General features: G+C 45.0%; 1 protein-coding gene across 2 annotated transcripts in view; it reads left to right on the forward strand.

The window, feature by feature from the left end:
- Positions 1-20,102, forward strand: part of CFAP91 (cilia and flagella associated protein 91) — a 353,091-nt gene extending 332,989 nt beyond the window's left edge. Inside the window, exons 16-18 of one of the 2 annotated variants that reach the window (XM_069202687.1) lie at positions 619-710; positions 7,560-7,718; positions 19,951-20,102. In XM_069202687.1, coding sequence (XP_069058788.1) covers positions 619-710; positions 7,560-7,717 — 250 coding nt within the window. In that variant the 3' untranslated portion in view covers position 7,718; positions 19,951-20,102. The remainder of the gene's footprint in view (positions 1-618; positions 711-7,559; positions 7,719-19,950) is intronic. The other variant, XM_069202688.1, reaches the window with a different exon arrangement.
- The last annotated feature ends 2,652 nt before the right edge of the window (positions 20,103-22,754 follow it).

Genomic DNA, 22,754 nt, shown 5'->3' on the forward strand with positions numbered 1-22,754 from the left:
GAGTGTTGTGGGGTGCAACCCTATGATGACCTGCTGGGAGTAGCTTCCTCTTTTTGAAGAATGGGATATTCAAGAGAAGCTCCTTGTCACTATGGAAACACCATCGTCTAACAACGAGGACAAAGATCGATTGGCATATGCCTTGAAACCTATGACTTGCATACTATTTCAAGGTGTACACCCTCCTTTTTGTGCATCCCAAAAAAGAGAAAATCTACACCAGTTGTGGGGGAAAAAATCTGGGATGTGTCGGTTCATAACTTTCACAGCTGTGTCCCTTTTTGCTCTGGAAATCGAGTTCTTCTTAGAAATATAAAATGTGTAATCTTTAACATAAAAAGTGGTTTGAATAGCCATTAACTGCTTTGTTCACAAACACTTCACTTGCACTAAATGTTTTGTTAATTTTTTGTTAATTTCATGAGCGTTTTTAAAATAATGTATTTTTAATTACAGAAGAATGCACCCACGCCAATGAGACATTGGGGTCTAGATTAAACACGAGTACTTTGGTTATCTAACTGCGGCCCTACTGCATTTAGACTTTTAAAATCGTTTTAAGCTTTTGATGTCCTGATGTATAACAAAATGATATGCCGTTTTTTGTTGAATATTCAGTAAAACTCGTCTGCAGTCGGAGGAGATCGTGGCAGAGCTGGTCTACAGTTTCCTCATCCCAGAAGTGCAGAAAAGGTCCCTCAAGGAGAGGGGTGAGTATTTGAACTCATTATACAGTGGTAAAATGTCACAGTAGAGTTTGTTACTTCCCAGTACTGTTCTCAGGTTTCCTAAGCTTGGGTGGTGATGTTAGTGAGAAGTCTTTGTCACTACCTCGGGTGCCGTTTCCTTCATCCCTACTTTGCAAGAATTCCCAGGTGTGTGGCTTGCACTAGAACTCTGCGAAAATTCTTACATCTTGTGGCTGAAATAACATGAATATTCCTCGTACCCACACCTCTTCCAACCCCCATCTTCAGTTCCATTATCCCGACCTAGGTGTACAGACCAAAATAGTGATGACATGACATGGTTATGGTAATTCTGATTGTGTAGTTTAGTGAGTTCCTCTTTTTTCTGCGCGTGGGGCCTGTCAGTGCGCTTCCTTCTCTTATCGGTGTAGCTTTGTGTGTGATCTGTTGCACAGGGCCTGGCACAGTGGAGTGTCCAGCCTGTTTGTGAAGTAGTATACAATTGTAATAAAACATGTGCAGAATTCCATTGCATGCAATATCTCGGATACTGTTCCTTTTCCTTTCTCCTGCGTTAGAAGTTCCTTATGTTGTTCTTGGGAGGATGGAGAACAGAGTGTTGTGTCGTGGTTGTGTTTCCACAGTGTCACACTATACTTATATAAGAAGGGTGACCTTATCCAAGGGGCTATACAACTTGCACCTCAGCTAAGTGTGTTTGTAAGAGTCCAGGGTCCTCACTGCAAGTTTGTCAAAAAGGGTGGGATATTCACTGCACGTGGTAAATACCATTACCCCAAGTTGAGGGAGGTATTTACCACCAGGTGAGGTATTTACCAGATGTGGTAAATGCCTCCGATTCCGAGTTTAACTGGGAAACAAGACAACACATACAGAATCGGTTTTAAAGACTTCGAATTCAGCATGTTCTACCCTTTGCCCCAATACATTTTGTTTGGTTTAGCTAGGGGAAATTATGAGAGTGTGATAATTATCACAGAAATCTTATTTCAGATCCCTGTTAAACACATGTTTACACAGAGATCGGAATTTAGCCCTGAACTCCTAATGAGGGCCGAGGGAGGTTATTTCCAAGGGCCTTATATTGCACTGGCCACCACAGAGGTAGGGCGGAAGGAATGATGCAGGCACTAAATGAGAGGATTTTTCATTTTCCAGGTTAGGGGTGAGCCCTTCATATATATAGTTTTAGTATTTTATATTTTCCTCTTTACTGGGGTGGGGTGTTTGTTGAAGGCGGCACTGCAGTTTATAGCTTGTACAGCAAAGCTTCTGAGCCTTTGGCCATAAGTGCAACTTACAATATCACAGGATATTGTCAAGACAGCATTTCTCAATGCCAAAGGCTTGGATGCCCTCAAATACAAGAATTTGTTGCTGAAGAGTTTACTCTGGGAGAGTCATTCACTTCCATGTCTGAAGAGATGATCTTGATAATCCCCAAGCCAGGTGAAGATCTGGATCACTGGTCCTTTTGTAGGCTGACTGTATTAATTCATGTGGACACCGCCATTTTTAACAAGATTTTAGCAGTGTGATTTGATCCGCTCCTTCCATAGTAGATGCAGATCAGTTAAGTTTTGTCTTTAAGAGGCATTCAGGTGACCAATGTAGAAATTCATAGGCCAGCTACAATACCAGGAATATCTCAAACATGCCACATAATTTTGAAAGACTGTAGACGCCAGTTGGACTGCTCTTGATACACAGAAATGGCTTTTGAGCAAATAGAGTGGTCCTTCCTCGAGAAAGTGTTTATTAAGGCAGAGTATGTGTCAGTTATGCATCTCCTAAGATCTTGTTACCAGTTAACTGCAAGCCCACTGGGGATGTACTCCTGAAAAACGTCATGAAACATGGAGGCCTGGCTTCCCTCCTCCTGCTGCTTGTCATGGTGATGAAACTATTAGGGGTTAATAAGGAAACAAAGAGATATTCCATCCAGAGGAGAGGACATATGATCACACGATTCGCTGTTAACAGGTTATCATGAAGTAATCCTAAAACCTAACTTGCAGCAGCACGTCAGGATCTCAAGAACTTCTACAGTCTCTGGAATATTTGAGGTGCTGGATTTTTTCTCTTGCTGAGTGACTTAGTAAGCCTGTCTTTAGACAGTGAGAGACTTGGGAGTGAAGTTGATTAGAGAAATGAGTTCAGTGTATGAAGCCAGCTATCCTAAACTGTACAGAGAAATCCCCTCTGAACTAAGAATGTGGCAAAACATTACATATCCAGGTTGAGCTGAACTTTCTAAGTAACTTTGTGACACAACTGAAAATGTTATACCTCTCAATAGAAGTCCTGTTTGTTTTGGAGGGAGGGAAATCTAGAGTGAAGAAAAAACTCAAACAGGCTTGGCATGCCCAGAGAGGCTAAGCAGCTAAGGAGAGTGAGGCATTGGATATTGGACATCTTTAGAGAAATACTGATTTTTATGGAGTCCGCAATTGCCAGATATCTATTGTAGGATGTTAAATTAATAGTACAGGACAGTGGCTTCAACCATTCCTGATTGAGTATTATGGCACATTCTTATCTATTTATATAAAAGTGGGCTTAAGCCAGATTAGACAGAATACGCGTCACATTTTAGAGGAGCAGAGAGAAAGCAACTTGAGGGATCATAAAAACGTAAGATCTCTAAGTTATGCTTGGAAGGCACTGTGAAGAGATGGATGAGGTGTACCATCTCCAGAATTTGAGGCATTGTACATTTACTGAAAACAACTTCTTAATGAGGTAACACTGGTGGTTGCACATATGTGGGGCAAAGCACGTCTTATGACTGAGATCAGATAGAATATGTGAAACATGTTACCTCCTACATGGTTCATAGGGGAGAGTAAAATCAACTAGATTTGGTCAAAAAAACAATTTGTGAGATCCTATGGCAATAATAAGTTACTGGCCCAATTGTGTTAGTGGGTGGAGGATGGGGGCTCTTCTCTTCTGGTGTTGTGTGCCTCCATACTGTGGACCAATAGGCTGAGGACCAATTATCCCTTTTGAGTACTTCACTCTCAGCATAGTAAGATTATTCGCAAACATAAAATAAGGCCTTTTGGTTTTAATATAAACAAAACTTCTCATCAGATAAAATGTAAGACCTATAGTCTTTCAGTCACATTTTCCTTTGGTTACACAGCTGCCTAGCATCACTCTCTGATCCCACAACACAAGGAGTCTGCCGCCTCTGTGCCTATGAGCCATAAGCCCCAGTAGCTTGTTTGCTAGTGGTGCCCTGCCCTTTCTAGTCACCCACCTTCTCCCTCCTATGAGATTTAGTGGCACAAAGTTTCTTCATGCACTGTGGGATGATGAGGTGCCATGCCCTTAAAGTGGTCATCTAACAGTTGCAAATGTGGCCCCTCTGAATCACCCATGTTACATTATATACTCCTTTTCCTGCATCTGGGGCACATTCTTGCGTCTGCAACCACCCTGATGCTTTGTTTTATTTTTCCTATTGTAGCTTGTTGGATTTTCCATGCCCCTTTAAACACTTCACTCTTTTCTGAAGGGGGCTTCTCCTCTCCAGGGGAATCTGGTACACTCACTGCACAGTCTGGCACTGCTGGTCATCCCCAATGTTCCTTCCACCTCTGCTGTTTTTTTACAAAATACTTTACTCTCTTGAAGCTGCTGTGTGGTTTCCTGTGTTGGGTGTGGACGTATACAGAGAAGTCTCCTAAGCAGCTCAGAGAGGCTGGCTTAAACCTTGAGTCTCAAAAACTCCTTACACAGGGCAGAGTGAAAAGACCGGGGGCTACCTTGAGGCAAAGTTACTCTACTCTGGTGCAATATAGGTTGGGGGGCTGACAGTACAGTACAGTTTATCTGCCTACAGGAAAGTTAAGAAACCTGAACTAGAGGGAGGTTCAATCCTACAAGAGTTCCCCGGACAAGCACAGTTCAGTGATACCGTGGATTTCTTAATAGCTGTGGTTGCTCAGACCTCTAGGGCATCCAGTGTAGATCTGAAACGTCCATGCACAAGTGGCAACTTGATTTCTAAATCTCTTCCTCTGCACTGCCTCAAGAAGGATTGATACCATTCAGCTCCCTTTGGTGGGCTGCAGCTGCTCCTATCACCATTCAATGGCCACCTGACTCCCCACAATATTTGGCTCTTTTTAGCAGCCTCTTGAAAGCCGGTGGCACTACTGCTTTCTCCGCCTTAGATGCAACTGCAGAGACCCAGATTATGCCTTCTTGCCAAGCCCTGGTGATGTTATGACCTGATATCCTGACAACAGTCCTTAGATCATCCTTAGTAAACTATTCTCCTTACCTCCACTCCTCAGCAAGCCAGGCTTTCGGTACTTGCAGGGTGAGTATGCACAACACCTAGAGTGTTCAGCCCCTCTCCTGAGATAGTCAACCAGCAACAGTCAAACAGAAGGGATTCTCCTTCATGGTCTCCATCAATTCCATCCTCCACCCGCCTTGGGAAGGAGCCAGGAAGCCGTATGACCAGCCCTGAAGGGAGTCCAAAAAGTCTATGTGACAAGCCAGGAGTGGATGCCCCTAGTCTCTGGCAGGAGTTCATCAGCTATGGCCTTCCTTCCTCCGTTCTGGTATGCACCCCTTCTAATTCTGAGCATGCACATGGACTTAAAAAGGGAGGACATCCACCCAATCTAGTGGTACCCCATCATTTATCTATCATCTGATATAACTGAACAGAACTAGTCCACAGACTTTTGCACCCCTGAACTACATTCTGGGTATAATTGGAAATTGCAGTTCAAATTAAAAATTGAGGCACATTCCCCCTTTGAACCAATCTTTGCCCACCCAGGCATTCTGTTATCTCCCAAACTCTTCAAAAAGATAAACTGCTGGGAAGCAGAAACACAACACTGCCCCCTTGATTATCAAGTCCTCGGAACATCACGTCCTTGGATTAGCAAGAAGATGCTAAATGATGTCTGTGGAGATTTTAGTCTCACCCCCTTCCTCCAGCAAGAAATTCCTAATACTTCTGGAATTGACCAGTTGCTCCTTGAGCCTTTTTTTCTGGCAACTGGTGCCCGAAGTAATTGATTTCTCAAACCAGGTAACTGAAAGGATGAATTTCCTTCAGGGCTGGTTCAGTGAAACATATCCACTTATAAAGTATGTTAAGAAATCAAAATGAGCTTATAGTTAGTGTCAGAGCTCAACAGTCTATTTACAATGCAACACTGTTGACCCTTGTATCATGTTTGATTCTGCAGTTGCAGACTAATCCCACTTTAACATACAAAGTGTACAGTGTAAGTATGACACATGATAACCTTTATCCAGAAGGAATGTTGCAGCTCCTCCCAGTCTCCAATCAAATCATAACAATTTAGTCTGGGCCCCATCTGTCACCTTTGCACAAACAAGGGTCTTCCTTGCTTAGCCTGTACAAGTGCACGCATAAGTGAATGTGTCTAACGCAACTTGGCTAGAGTCTTTGTCCCCAGCTGCACACAGCAGCTATCCATGTTTTTAAAGGTGGGCACTGGAGTTTACAGCCCAAAAACATTTTACCCAAGAGCATTACCGTGGATAATACTTCATTGGCCACAGCAGTTCTCTAAAGATCAGGAGTCCAGAAGCAAAGTCATTGGGGATTTTCACTTGTAAAACCCATTTGCTCATAATGGAATTTGGAATATGTGACAAAACAATTATCTAGCCCTGCATCTCAGTACACTACATTTATTCTTAATGACTAACACATATTAAAGTGCATGAGCCCAAATGGCAAAATAATAAAACTTACCATGAAAATCATTTGATATTGCTCAATACCTGATGAGCCACCTGATGGGGGCATGGAGTGAAGTACAAAGGGGGTGTAGAAAATGTGATATATTAGGGAAAAGCGAGATGTGATGGTTTGGGGTATCCTTTATCATTAGATTCTTTCAGGCAAAAAAATTGCCTTTTACGTGTAGCATTTACACCCCACTGGCTGTTTATGATTCAGCCAGGGTCTTGGGATCCTATAAAGATATTCCTGGGAACCCAGTCCATATTTCCAGGTTTGAAATATATTTTTTTAAATGGGTGTCCTCCAATGCGGCAGAATTGATATGACGTAGCCTCTGGACATATAACCCAAAACTGGGGACAAAGAAACACTCCTTGGCCAGTTGGTCACTTGACGTACTCAGATAAAATGGCCCTTTATCTGTGTTCTGGCGATATCTCTGCACAAATTAGCTTTAGATCACCCCCAACATGGACACCTATGAGGCTGTGGATGGCTTTTTGTTAAACATGATTGCAATGAGGTACTCTCCTGAGCTTACTGCTTGTTTGCCACTTTTCTTCCAATATGACAATACCCCTATTTTTATAATTGTCTATTCACTTGGTGTGTCTGCTCATCATTGTGCAACTAAATTATTATGTACTTGGCCTGTTTACCTTTTTATTCATTATTGACTAAAAAATGTGTTGTTTGAAACAACGCACACATAACATGTTTTCCAAAAGGTTCTGTTTGAATATTGTTTATAGTCCGATATCTCCTCATAAGTTTCTAGAACGGGCTTCATCTTCTCATCACTGCAGATTATTTTAATTTACTTTATCCAACAGAAACTGTGATCATCTCTGACATTGTGGAGAGATACATTGTTGTCTAAGTTTTAATTGATTTTACTATGATTTACCCTTTAAGGTTCATGTATTAGAGGAGATCAGTACAAGCATGACATGAAACCTAATAAGCACGCATAGTGCTAATATTTCAACCTTGACAAGCATGTAATCGACCTCACCTACTGCTCTGTTACAGAACTGTGTTTTTACAAAGCTACAGCATTGCACTCTAGAGTCCACTCTGTTTCTTTTTGTCCCCAACAGTAAGACTTTCCCAAAGGAAGCACACTGTAGCAGCCCACCGTGTCATCCATGAGGGCACAGAGACTGTGATGATTGAGAAACCAACAGCCAAGGAAGAGGGGAAGATCAAAGCAGTTACTCCAGAAGAGGAAGATGCTGAACCGGAATGTGATCCGTAATGTATGTTGGGAGACATATTTCATGCATTCGCCACACAGTGCCCTAGCATGTTATGAGTGTATTCAGTATAGAGGATGAACAAGAGGCTTAGGGTCTGATTTAGAGTTTGGCAGGCAAGATATTCAATCTGAAAACATAGTGGATGTCATGTCTGCTGTATGACAAGGGCATTATAGTCTATGGCACAATAAATGCGGCAGACAGGGCATACGGCACGTTGTGATAGATTATCCTGTCCCTCAAGCTCTAATTAGACTCTTTGTTCCTTGTTAATTTAGAGTTCTCTTTGGAAAACATTCTTAAGTTGAGGTTATGCATTTACACATAAACTGACACATACCTGGATGGACAAATCGTTAGTATAGTAAATGATTTGATGTGCAGACCTTCTGTGTGTTAGTTGGTTTTATTACTCCAACGCATGCCCCTACTGTAGCAACATAATGCCTAAAGTGGTTCAGGACCGTTCCCTGATGTTCTTGGTCACCTGACTTTGAAATGCTCTAGATCTCGGTGGCATGGAAAGTCTCGGGCCCATTCACAGAGCCATTTCTGGCACCCATCATCACGCTGTAAGTTGTCAGGTAAGTCACATAAGATATTTAGGAAGTTGAAGCGCTCTTTGACTTCGCCTTGCTAATCCAAATCTTCAGACAAGGCATCGAAACAACAATACAGGTCTAGGCCCCCACACGTCAGCCACGGAGTTCCATTCTGGATCCAGACTGGCTCCGGTCACAATGCCACAAACCTTCCCCAGAGTTTGTTCCAGTGACACCATTCCTCATCATGATACCCGACTCTGATACAGAGCTGATTGGAGTTGATGTTGGACAATGCCAATGTCGGCTGGAACACGACTGTCCCAGTCGAACCCAGGACCTACTTTTTTCAATAGGACCTGTGGGGAGTATGATTGGGGAGGATTGTGGATCCTCATGGTTATCCCAGTCCCATGGAAGAGCTGGAAGATAACTGTTATAAGGGACTGGTGGATGCCAGTGGTTTAGACAGTTCCCCACACACTGGCTTAGCCTCTCATCTTAGTGTGGCTACCCAGGAAGTGGCTTCATATTCCACATGGTTTGAGGCCCTGGACCTTACGTTGTCCTCGGTGGCAGTCAAGACAAACATCTTGACAAAGGTGCTTCAGTCTCTCTCTCTCTCTCTCTCTCTCCCTCTCCCTCTCTCTCTCTCTCTCTCTCTCTCCCTCTCCCTCTCCCTCTCCCTCTCCCTCTCCCTCTCCCTCTCCCTCTCCCTCTCCCTCTCCCTCTCCCTCTCCCTCTCCCTTTCCCTCCCCTTTTAACGAGTCCTGCTCAGGGCATGGGCCAAGCCCTGCACAGGACATGGGCCAAGCCCTGCACAGGGGTTCTTGTGCACAGGACGATTGCCTGCCATCATTCACTCTGCTCCTGGGGACTGAGCTTTCCTCACCCAGCAGTCCAACCCCAAGAGCCTGGATGTCCAGGCCTCTATGTCCAAAACCAACCCTGGAGCATTCCCTACCACTCCACTGGATAGGAAATCCAAGAAGTTGGGCACTGGCAAGAGGATATTCTCTTCCACCAGGCTTGCACTGTGGTTGGTGAACAACGCACGCCTCTTGGGTTGATAAACCCAGACAGTTTGGAATTCTTTTGTGCAAGTGCTGCCATCTTCTCGGAGGAGCCCCAAGCCACCCTGACCCAGGCTATTGCAAATGGCAGAAGCGCAGCAAAGTTCACCATATACTGCGGACTAGATGCAACCGACTCATTGGGCAGAGCTATTGCATCGTTAGTGACACTCCGTTGCCACGCCTGGTTGAGGTCTTCTGGCTTTTTGGGGGTGGCCAGGCATCCCTTTTAGCCATACCCTTCGACAGTACTCTTCTGTTTAGTGAAAAGGTGGATTTGGTTCTCATTGCATTTTAGGGACAGCAGGTTCACCACCTGCTTGTTGGGACTCTCTGCTGCCCCGCACCAGCCCCACTCTACCTTTCTCCCTTCCGTTGCTATGATAGGGGCTACCAACCATGTCCTTTTCTGACCAACCACCACAGCCAACAGGCTCCCCAAAAATGTTGTTCCCCTCTCTGCACCTTTGTCTGAGGTATTGTTGTTTGTTCTGTCTTTAGCCCAGCATGGCTTTGCTTCAGGCACAGTTAAAGGGTATCTTTTATCCATTTTTTGCCTTCTTTACAGTTGCTGGATGCACCCTCTCTGTTCAAGTCACCAGTTGTGATCCATTTTCTAAAGGAACACCAACATTTGTTTCCTCCCAAACCCTTGATTATGCCCCAATGGGACCTTAACTTGATTCTGATGTTTGATATGCTCACCCTTCAAACCCATGCACAGCTGCCCTCCACGCCTCTTGACCATAAAAACAGTATTTTTAATGGCCATTATATCAGCCGGTGGGTTAGCCAATTTCAGTCACTTTTTGTGCACCCTCCTTACAATAACGACTTCTCAGGTAAACTGGTTCTCCATAGTCATGCCTCTTTCCTACCAAAGGTGGTGATCCTTTTCCATGTTGACCAGAGCATCATGTTGCTGACCTTCTTTGCTCCACCCTTCTAAGGAGGAGAAGACACTCCATCGACTAGGCCCAAAAAGAGCATTGTTGTTCTACATTAATCACACCAAAGAAATCTGGGTGGATGATCAACTCTTTGTTGGGTTCACCCGAGGAAAGAAACAGAAAGCTGAGCAAAAACTGACCCTCTTTAGATGGATTGTGCCCTCTGTTAAGATCTGCTACACACTGGTCAAAAAGCAACACCTGAGGGTTTGCAGGCTCATTCTTACAGAGCCAAGGTCGCTACCTGTGCTAGCCCATGGAGTCCCCATCCTGGACATCTGGACATCTGTCAGGATGCTATATGAGCATCTCTGAACACCTTTACTAAACACTACTGAGTTAGGTCCATTGCAATGGGCACTTTTCCTGTTTGGTCCTCAAGACTTCTTGGTTTAATCTATTAGCAGACTTGCCTCTAGGGAGGTATTGCTTGGGTATGTATTCTAAGATGAGGAATCTGCTGCTAGAAGTCTATATCAGATGAACAAGTTACTTACCATTGGTAATGTCTTAACTGGTAGAGACTCAATCTAGCCTCAGATTCCTTAGCGACCCTCCCAACCTCCCCACTTCAACTCACAGATTCTCTCTATTCAGAAAGACCCTATAGGTCCTAAGTGTCTCCACACTGGTCCATTGTTTCTACAAGCGTGTCGTTTCCAGCGTGGATGATGCTGCCAACATTGAGCTGATCAACACCACCAACTGGTGTGCGGAGGTGCTTCTCAATATTTTCCTGATACAATCTGACGCATAGGGAATACTCCAAGGTAAGGAATCTGGTGATAGATAGTCTTTACCAGATAAGCCGTTACTGAAGGTAAGTAATTTGTTCATTATTACCTGACCTAACTATAACGTCACATTAACCTTTAGTTTTATGAGCGAATTTCTGAGATTTTTTAGGGTAAAGTAACAACATGAAGATATGTGCTTTCCAGTAAAGCAGACCTACTGGCGTTGTCATAGAGTTAGAACATTGAAATATAAAAAGCTTCCCAATTACCTTTAGCAAGGGGTAAGCACATTAACCAATGTAGAGCAGACTTTTTCGTTTTGTCAAAAAGCCACCACAATAACCACATTCAAAAGTAATACTTATAAATACACACATAACAATGCATTATTATTGTTACAAAGCTATTTTATTCCAGACAACCATAATGAGTATTTGTTTAACGCTCTCCAGACCACAAAATGCATCCATAAAACCAACCACATGGGGTCTCTGCACTCCGGCTGAAGAGCATACAGCTCCGGCTCAAAGTGCTTTAAAAATAATAGAAAACTCTCCTGGTGTCATGCATGTAATGACCAAAGAAACTTACAGTTTTTAAACAGAAAAAACCTGGGGCTTCTGTGCTGCTTGCAGCCCCCAAAACACTTTTGTAACATGGGGGTGCCCCAGGACTAAAATGGGGTACCACAGCACTGGGAGAAATGTCAATAAACCCTTTAAGGTCATTATGGGCGCGCCTGGCCTGGAGAAGTGATTAATAAGTTAGCGGTTCCTGCTCCTCATTTCTTATTCATTTTTAAATTTTTTGGATTATTTTATGGGTGTCCCACTGGGACACCCATAGTATATGTAAAGTTGGGTGCTGTGAGGGCTACCTCTTTGCCGGCTCCCCACCAAGCACCCATCTTGGAACCTGCCATTTTTATATATTTTTTTTATCCAGGAGTGCTCTGGTGCCTTCCGGGGCTCCTGCAACTTTTTTAAATGTTGAGGTTTTGTTGGGGGGGGGGGGGAGAACCCCAAGGCTCCCACACCCCAAGTGGCTGCCCAGTCAGCACCCATCCCACTGGATGGGTGCTCCCGCCTGGCAGGAGCAGCTTTTGTTTTTGCTCCCACCCGGCGAAAGCAAAGCTATGTTCCCTGCCCAGGTCAATGTGGGTAGCATTCTAGATTTGTATTCCCTGTACTCTCCTGGACGAGGAAACCAGATGGTATGCTGAGATATGGGTCCCCAGAACACTGCTTTTCTTCGGGCTCCAGGGAATGGGCTACTTGGGCCGTCACATGGATCGGAGAGGAGGATCGCACTCCCCCTGCCCGAAATAAATACAACAGCCCCAAGGGATGGGATCCCTAGGGCCTTTTAATGGCTTTGGGATGAGAGCTGCATGCTCCCTTTCCCAAATTAATGACATCATCCCTGAGGAATGGGATCCACGGGGCCTTCAAAAAGGCTTGGGGGAGGGGTCTTCCCACAAAAATGAATTTGGCCATAAGGAATGGTGTTCCGGGGTCTTGGAATGGCTCGGGTATGGGCACTGCGTGCCCTCTTCCCCATATAAACATCACTGGCCCGGGAGATGGGGTCACCGGGGCTTTGTAATGCCCCAGGGGTGGGGGCCACCCGTTCCCCTCCTCTCCAAATATTCAATATGCTGGGCCTTGGTCCACCCTGGGGTGCTTTCATTTAAAAAGGGCAGGAGAGGATCCGCTGTAAAATAGTTTAAAAAAAAAAAATTACATTTGTGGCCCCAAGGGTCCCATCTGTGACCCTCTACGAGGCCTAGAGGGTCAGGTATCCCTGCCCTCCCCCCCCCCAATATGCTTTTTTTATATATTAGTTATTTAGCATAGGGGACTAAGTTACCGAGTCCTAAAATGGCTGACATAAGATTTTTGTTGATGTTGACGGCAACTAATCAGATTTTTTCATTAGATCTGTTGGTTCCGCAGTACTACGGTGTCTCTATGTATAAATACATTTTGACCTTTAATTTCTCAAAAACAAATTTATACAAAATACCAAAAACATGCTTTGTGGATAAAGATTTACAGTCATATGGAGTAATTCCTTTGTTTATCACTGTTAAATCCTCCTATGGAAAATTACATGGGGACAGCTCGTTTTGGGCCCCCCTCCTTTTTTTACTTAGCCCCCACTTGCCAGATAACCCTGAAAACTTCTCAGGAAAGAGCTAAGATGGATGAACCTTTTAATTGGAAAGTTTTGTGAAGAGACTTTAAACAGCACCAAAGTTATTGGCAATTTAAAAAATCAATTTCTCTCGTAGGGGATTTCCATGTATAGTCATAAGCACTGAATAGTTCCGCACGCCTGCGGGGACCCCAGAGCACTGTTCTGTAGTGTATTCTTAAGTGTAGATGTTTGCCTTTCTTTGAAAAAAGGCCTGTTAAGTCACTTAAGAATATCAATGAGCAGCCTAGGTGAAAAGCTACAAATGCCAAATTGTTCATTCTTTAGGTTGGAAAGAAAGGAAGCTGTAGTACAGATATACCTTTAAAAACGTATTTATTCTAGAAATGTAGTAAAACATATTCTCCAACTTTATTTACACCTTCAAATGAGAATGAAACAATGCAGGGCAGTGTAGCCCATAGGCTGCCATTATACAGGATGTAAATAGAGCTGTGCCTTTACGAAAGGAAAGTCTTCCTGTATCCCATCATGCACAGCAAAAGGCAGTTGCCTCAGTTCTTTTTTCTGGCTCCTTCTGACAGGACCCTGAAGCATTGAGCTCTACCTTTCATAGCTTTTTTTGACAAAAACTCAACTAAAATCCTTTGGATTTCAATTTCACTCGACGTTTTTCATCTAGAGTGAACATTTTATAGCTTTTCCTGTCAAATTCTGACAGAAATTTGAGGTTTTTCTGTCTCCAGAATGCCTTCTCTTTTTGATAAGTGCCCTAGCTGTGGCAGGAAAAAGGCCAAAACAGACCCACATTAAGTCTGTATTATTTGCCTACCGTCAAGTCACAAACCTGATGCCTGTGACATTTGCAAAACTTTCTCCAGAAGAACTCTTCGTGACAGGGAGAAAATCCGCCTTCAGGCAAAAGAGGACAGGAGACGAAGAGGGCAATCTGCCACAGAGCGAGGAGAAAGTCAGTCTTCTACCAGGGCTCTCACTGTGTCCTCTGGAGCAGCTGCCAGACCTGCTCACAAGCATCATGGAACGCCGCCAACATGCTCGCCGTCGAGGACCGGCTCACCGTCGAGGAAGAGACATCGCTCGACGTTGACAGCCGTATCGCCGTCGAGACGGCGTAGACACTCGCCGTCGAGAAGTTCCCGGTCCAGGTCGCCGTCGACGCGACGGGGACGATCGACATCGATGGACAGTACTCGTCATCGGAGACGATCGCCGTCATCCCATCGACGGCGAGGGAGATCGCCGTCAAGAAGCTCAACGACGAGAGGAGTCAGCGCCGAGAGGTACTCGTCAGCGTCGTACTTAGACGTCGAGAAGTGTGTCGACGTTAAGAAGGCACTCGAAGAGACCAAGGAGGGTCTATACCACCTCAGAATCCTCGGCTTCTCTCATTCTTTTACCACCTTCACCTCAACCTTCTCCTGAGCCGTCGCCTCTACCACAGACACCTGGCACCTACAGCTCCTCCGTCGGTACCTCCTTCTGAGTCCGCTCCAGTGACTCCTGCAGAATCCACAAGGTATTCTCGACACTCTTCGAGACGCTCTTCTTCATCTTGACATCATTATCGGCGTGAATCAGTTCGAAGGTCTCCTCGTTCCCACCATAGACATTCCTCCTCATCCACAAGGGATTACTCTCCGACTTTATCTGACTCCCCGTCTCCGAGAGTTTCTCCCATAGACGATGTGAACACCTTTCAAGAGGTCCTAGTTCGCGGTGGTACCAAGTTGAACATCCCTCTGGCAGTACCCGCTCCAACAACCTCTGTTATTTTTGAGACATTACACCAGCGTTCTTCTTCTAGACCATTACTACTGCTGGTCCCAGGACTACTTGAACCAGCAATGGACATATTTTTAACACCGTCCACAGCTAAAACTGCTCCTTCCAGGCTTATAAAGAAATATCGTCCTCCGGAGCAGGACCCTTTGTTTCTGAGGGCGGATCCAGTGCCCGACTCGGTGGTAATCGTGGCTGCTAAAAAGTTACATTCTACGTCTCCGTCTTCTTCTTCGCCACCGGACAAGGAGAGTAGAAAGATTGATGCCGCAGGCCGCAAAGTTTGCTCTACCTCAGCCATCACTATGAAAGCAGCTACTGCTACTGCCCTGTTAGGCAGGTATGATCGTGCCCTTTGGGACTATGTGCTGCAATTTGCGGAACACCTCCCTCAGGAGAAAAAAGAGGATTTTTTGGAGATCGTTAGTGAAGGTGCCATGGTCTCCAATCAAGTGATAAGCGCGGCTGCAGACTCCTCTGTGTTATCTGCACATAATTATGCTCATGGAGTTTCTTTGAGAAGACACGCCTGGCTACGCCTTAGGTCACTTAAACCAGAGCCGCAACAGAGAATACAAAATTTGCCCTTTTCAGGTTCCACTTTGTTTGATTCTCATGCTGACGACGAAATGTCGAGAATGAAAACGGAACTGGACACTCTAAAAGCGGTGGGCATCGAGAGACCAAGGGAGCAACGGAAAACATTCCGTCCCTACCACCGTAGACTCTTTACTCAAAGATTTCAAACACCACAGTGGATGCCTTCAAGATCCCAGCAACAACATCAGAGAACCTTTTCAACCCAATGAAAGCAAACAAGGGGTCGCTCTACGCCACAAACCCAAACAGCTTGTCAGGTACCAACGTCTAAGCCCTGAATCCTCGCTTCCCCCTCCTGCGTTACCCACTCTGGTACGGGGAAGTATCTCAAGTCATCTGGAAGAGTGGCAACGCATCACATCAGACGCCTGGGTGTTGAATATTGTGCGGAATGGCTACTGTCTCAGGTTCATCAGCCCCCCGCCGTCTATTCCACCCAAACTGGTGAATCACCACCTCAACGCTCTCCAAGTGGAAGTAATAACTCTATTACAAAAGAGAGCGATAGAACCTGTCCCTATCAACCAGCAAGGAAAGGGAATCTATTCGAGGTATTTTCTGGTACCAAAGAAAGACAAACACGAGTTTCGTCCCATTCTAGATCTAGGGGTAGCCAACAAATGGATTCGCAGAGAGAAATTCAGGATGCTATCCTTACACCAAATCTATCCCCAACTTCGTCAGGGCGACTGGCTCTGTGCAATAGATCTCCGCGACGCTTACTTTCACATTCCTGTGATCAAAAAGCATCGAAAGTTTCTGAGATTCCTCATCGGAAAAAGTCATTACCAATTTACGGTGCTACCTTTCGGCCTCAAATCGGCACTGAGAACGTGTATCAAATGCATGGCGGTGGTGGCAGCCCATTTAAGGAAACATCGAATATTCATCTACCCCTATCTAGACGATTGGCCCATAAAAGCATCCACATACCTAGAGGCTCAACAGCATTTCAACTGGACTCACCAGCTCCTCCAGAGTCTGGGCCTTCAGGTCAGCCTCTCCAAATCCACAGCAACACCTGTTCAGAGGTTGCATTACTTAGGCGCCATCATAGACACCACTCAAGGAAAGGTGTTTCCTTCGGAGGAACGACGGTTATCAATCCTCCAAAAGTGCCAGCAGCTAGAGAAAATGACTCAGACCACTGCAAGAGTGATATCCTCTCTCCTGGGCTCGATGGCGTCTTGCATCTACCTCATTCCCAATGCTCGCCTCCATATGAGACCCTTACAGGAATGTCTGGAGAATCAATGGTATCAACTAGTGGACGATTGGGAGAACATCATCCTCCTTTCTCCCCATGCCGTACAATCTCTCAAGTGGTGGTGTTCTCCGAACAATCTTCTGAAGGGGATTCCATTCCAACAACAGCCTCCAACCCAAACCATAGTCACGGATGCATCGCTGCTCGGATGGGGAGCGCATATGGATCACCTCCGAATACAAGACACGTGGTTACAGAGAGAGCGACTGTATCACATCAATCTTTTAGAACTTCGCGCAGTCTATCTTGCACTCAAGGCCTTCCTCCCCTCACTGAAGGCGAAAACTCTGTTTCTCCAGACAGACAACATGGCCACCATGTGTTATTTAAACAAACAAGGGGGTACGAGATCCAGGACTCTGTCGACAGAGGCCCAAACAATTTGGCACTGGCTTCTAGCCAGGAACCTATCGCTAGTGGCAACTCACCTTACGGGCATACAGAATGTCCAAGCGGATGCCCTCAGCCGAGCAATGGACGAAAACCACAAGTGGGTTTTGCACGACGACGTCGTCCGCTCCATTTTTTCCATGTGGGGTACACCTTCTATAGACCTATTTGCAACCCCAGAAAACAAAAAATGCCAAAGCTTCGCCTCCAGATACTACCATCCAGGTACATTGGGGAATGCCCTGTGGATAAACTGGTCAGGAGCATTTCTTTACGCCTTTCCACCGCTTCCCCTGATACCGACAGTCCTCCTCAAGCTGTCCAATTCTCACACCAAGATGATTCTCATCGCCCCAGAATGGCCACACCAGTGGTGGTTTCCAGACCTCCTTCACCGGTCACTCAAACCACACATCAGATTACCTTGTCGCCCAGACCTTCTCACGAAGTTTCGAGGCCAGATCACACATCCCAACCTCTCATCGTTGAATTTGGCAGCATGGCTCCTGAGTTAATACAATATGGTCACCTGAATCTACCTCGGGACTGCATGGAGATTCTAAGGGAGGCAAAGCGCCCCTCCACAAGAACAGCTTATGCCTTCAAATGGAAAAGGTTCTGCATGTGGTGCTTGAACAACAACGTCGACCCAATAACATGCGGAGAAGCAGCTATTCTTCCATACTTAAATTTGGCGAAGTCTGGCTTGCAGTTGTCATCAATAAAAGTACACCTGGCAGCTCTAACGGCATATAGAAAGGGCCCTTCCCAATCCTCTTTCTTTAAGATTCCAATCATAAAAGACTTCCTAGAATGTTTGAAAAAGGTCTTTCCTCCCATTAGACGGCCATCTCCTCCATCGGAGCTGAATATTGTCCTCTCGCGTCTAATGCTACATCCTTTTGAACCAATACATAAAGCTTCACTCCAACATCTTACATGGAAAACTGCTTTTCTGGTTGCAATCACTTCAGCTTGCAGGGTCAGTGAGAGCCAGGCCCTTTGCGCTCAAGAACCTTATACGGTTTTTCATTCTTCAAAAGTAGTAATGAGGACACATCCAAAATTTCTACCTAAAGTCGTTTCAGACTTTCATGTAAACCAAACCATCTCATTACCAACTTTCTTCCAAAATCCGTCTACTCCTGCTGAGAGAACCCTACATTCTCTCGATGTTAAAAGGGTCTTAAAATTTTACTTGGATAGAACAAAATGCTTGCGCAAATCACAGCAGCTGTTTATTAACTATGGCCCAGTTAGAACAGGTTTAGCCACTTCCAAACAATCCTTATCTAGGTGGATTGTTTCTTGTATCATATTCTGTTATCAGTTAGCAAATAAATCCCTCCATGGCAGGCCAAAAGCCCATTCCACTAGGGGGAAGGCAGTGACTGCTGCTTTGATGAGAAAAATTCCTTTGGCAGAAATATGCAAAGCGGCTACCTGGAAATCTGTCCATACCTTTACTAAGCATTACTGCCTTGATTCAGATGCTAGGACAGATGCGCAGGTTGGACAGGCCTCTCTCAAGAATTTATTTGCGTAATTTATTGTTTCGGTATTGTTCTGTCTACTTCACAGCGGTTATTGGGATGGGCTTGCTAATCTATTCAGTGCTTATGACTATACATGGAAATCTCCTATGAGAGAAGGAATGGTTCTTACCTGTAACTCCAGTTCTCTCGTTGTGGTATTTCCATGATAGTCATAAGCAACCCTCCCTCCTCCTCGGTGGAGTTGACATAAGGATATCTACAATAACGATAACGATGTTGTTAATTAAAAGGATGTTCAGGTTTCTTCATGTCACATTACAAGCCTACAAAAAGAACTGAAGCAGCTGCCTTTTGCTGTGCATGATGGGATACAGGAAGACTTTCCTTTCTTAAAGGCATAGCTCTATTTACATCCTGTATAATGGCAGCCTATGGGCTACACTGCCCTGCATTGTTTCATTCTCATTTGAAGGTGTAAATAAAGCTGGAGAAAATGTTTTTACTACATTTCTAGAATAAATACGTATTTAAAGGTATATCTGTACTACAGCTTCCTTTCTTTCCAACCTAAAGAATGAACAATTTGGCCTTTGTAGCTTTTCACCTAGGCTGCACATTGATATTCTTAAGTGACTTAACAGGCCTTTTTTCAAAGAAAGGCAAACATTTACACTTAAGAATACACTACAGAACAGTGCTCCGGGGTCCCCGCAGGCGTGCAGAACTATTCAGTGCTTATGACTATCATGGAAATACCCTTACGAGAGAACTGGAGTTACAGGTAAGAAACCATTCCTTCTTATTGAAAGAGTGAGTGTGTGTGTGTTTGTGTGTGTGTGTTTGTGTGTACACACCTACACTGTAAATACATGTGGGCATGCATATTGCATGTTTTTTTTTTTTTTAAACATATGCGCGAGTGCTGATGGCCAGATCCATTGGTCTTGCTTGTGTTCGGTTTTTTAAATTGTTTTATTAAGCTGTAAACATAACCATTGCTCGATTTCATAAGGTTTTAAAGTTCTATAGGCATTTCTCCATGATGTAGTTACTAAAGTAAATGGATAGATACATTGACGATGGTCGGTTGAGTTGCCTTGCGAAACTTTCAGAATGGTGTATTAATATGGACCAAATGTAAAATGACAATACCGTTTGTATGAACATGTTAAATATTTTATTTTCAAGAAGTTGAAAAAGTATATATTTTTTTCTTTCAGCTCTCTGGATGCTGCAGCTAGATTATTCATTAAGTATGCCGGTGGACTTGAAAAATGCATCAGGAAACCGAAATGTCTTATTTTTGTATATGAAGCAAAATAAATCCATATGTAATATTATTTTAAGAAATAAAAACTGCAATATTGGTGGTACTCCCTGGATTACATTTTAGTTTGATTGCTGTGAAGCATTGTTTATAGAGGTAAACTGTGGGTTTAGTCATGTGGCAGCATGCAGGATAGGGCTGTGGGGGGGGACCTTTACATTCCTGATATGCCATTAATGAGATCACCATATTATATTATGAAGTTGTAGTACACAAAGGAGAACACAACTATTGCAAAGCACGGAGTAGAATCATGCAAAGTAAGCAACTAATAATGTTAGGATTGTCACCGGTGGGCCTGTGAACGGTTATAAAATTTGCACAATACTCTTAGATCTGAGGTACGCAAGATTAGAAGCTCATATGTCATGGAGTAAGGAAAAGAATTAGTGGCTGACAAATCATGGGGACAGTGGCCTGGGATCTAATCTGAATTATGTTACACAGATTTTTAGAGTCTGCATATCACTCTGGTGGGTATCGTGGCACTTGAGAAGGAGAAAGATTTGGACCTTTCCGAAGTGTTCTATTGTAAGAGCCATGTTTCAGTATTTTTCTGAATTCGAGGACACTGCTGGCAGCTCTGATCCAGGCTTTGTGGGCAATATAGAAGGATGTGTGACCTCCAACTTTGCTCGCTTGTTAGGGTAGTCTGGACCTCAGTTGTATAGAGTTGGTAGGTGCGTTTGGGAGGAGTTTGACTGGAGAGCGCTTGTGAGTTGGGAGCCAGTGAAGGTCTTTGATCTTTGAGATGTTTGTATATATGAGCACAGTGAGGTAGCTTGAGTGTGAGTCTGGCAGCTGTGTTCTTTACTACTTGTAGTCTGTTGGTGAGCTGGGCTGTGATGTCAATGTAGAGCATGTTGCTGTAGTCAAGCTTGCTGGTAACGAGGGCTTGTGTGACGGATCTGCGAGTGTCGAAAAGGAGCCATTTGAAGCAGTTTGAGAGAATGGAACCAGGTATATGTGGCCGCATTGACCTGGTTGGACACAGAAATGTGGCTGTCCATCCTAATTACCACGTTTCTGCCAACATTAGAGGGGCAGAGAGCCCAGTCCTAACTCAGAGGGTCATTGGTCCGGGACTCGAGAAATGTATCTGTGCAAAACAGAACCACGTTAGTTCTGCCACTGTTGAGTTTAAGACAGTTCCTACTCATGCAGACTGCTATCAAGGGCATTTAACTGGTGAAGTTTGCTTGGGTGGTGAGAGTGTTTTGAGTTAGGGAGAGGATGAGTTCTGTGTTGTCAACCTAGGAGATGATGCTGAATCTGTGGAAGAAGATGGTGCTGATGGGAGGAGGGGGCATGTAGACATTGAACAGGGTGAGGCTCATAAAGGAGTTCTGGGGAATTCCGCAGATCAGATTGGTGGTATCGGACAGATAAGGGGCTAGATTGACCAATTGGGTGCACCCGGAAATGAAGGACCTGAGGCATTGTAGTGCCAGGCCACAAATTCTGGCCTTATGGAGACATTGGATGAGGGTGAGGTAGCAGACGCTGTTGAAGGTTGCCGGACGGTGTAGTAGAATCAGGGCTGCTGTCACCTTTGTCCATGATGTGGCTGATGTGGTCTGTGGCTACGATGAGGGCTGTCTTGGTGCTGTGATTGGGCATGAAGCTATATGGTGACGGGTCTAGGCTATGGTTTGTGTTGAGGTGGTTGGGCAGGCAGGTGTCTCCAGGACTTTGCCTTAGTAAGGAACGAGGTAGTTTGGCCTGTAGTTGCCTATGATCAGGTGGTTTGCTGAAGGTTTTTTGAGGAGTGATAGGATGGTAGCATGTTAGCAGGAGTAGGTTTAGAGAAAGGTAGGTTGAGTATTGGTTTATAAAGCTGTGCAGGTGGGGTCTACAACTTTAGGGAAGATGGAGTGCGGACACAAGTCTGCAAGACTGAGGGGGCTCCTGAGTGGATGGAGCACATAGTATTAGCAATTTCCTTGGTGGTGGTGCTGGCTGGCCAGCAGCTCAGGGTGGTTTCCAGGTTGTAACAGATGTGGCGCTGCTCCTCAGAGGCTGGCTGGCTGCAGATTGCAGTGCTACTAGCTGTGTCTGGTACTTCTTAGAGCCTCTTACAGGCAGAGGGTGAATCGGTGGAGTCAGAGGTCACACACCACCACTGACTTCTCAAGCGGAAGTGCAGCACTGATGCCACACACACAGTGTTTGGTTAGCGGTTTGGGCCGTGCAGGCCAGTCAGGTGATCAGTCCACTTCAGCCACATTTCAGTCTTCAGTTGCTCTGTCTGTCTTGAGACACAACCGTTCACTGCACAGCAGTGCAGTAGGCTCATACACACCTAAGGTCAATGCCACAGGCTAACTGCATTCAAGAACAGTGTGGTGCAGTCTGTGCACACTTCAGGACAGTGCTGCAGGCTAGCCATGGTCAGGGTAACCGTGCTGCAGACTGCTCAGGGACACATAAGGACAGGACCACAAGCTAAGTGCTTAGGTGAGAGAGAAAATTCTCTGATTCAGGAGCATGCATATCAGTCACTCGTGAGCCTCTGGTGGACTGACCCTTAGCTCCGTGGTCAGCTGCTTCTGTTCTCTGTTAGTCCCCGTCTCCTGCAAGATTTGCTCACCCCTTGCATCTTCTCAGGCAGGTCAGCTTCCAGGCGCTTAAGGGCAAAGATACAGCACTTCCTTTTAGGTCAGACTCCAGGTGATGACCCTTCATCTCTCTGAAGCT

This window comes from Pleurodeles waltl, chromosome 8 (assembly GCF_031143425.1).
Source record: "Pleurodeles waltl isolate 20211129_DDA chromosome 8, aPleWal1.hap1.20221129, whole genome shotgun sequence".
Lineage (NCBI taxonomy): Eukaryota > Metazoa > Chordata > Amphibia > Caudata > Salamandridae > Pleurodeles > Pleurodeles waltl.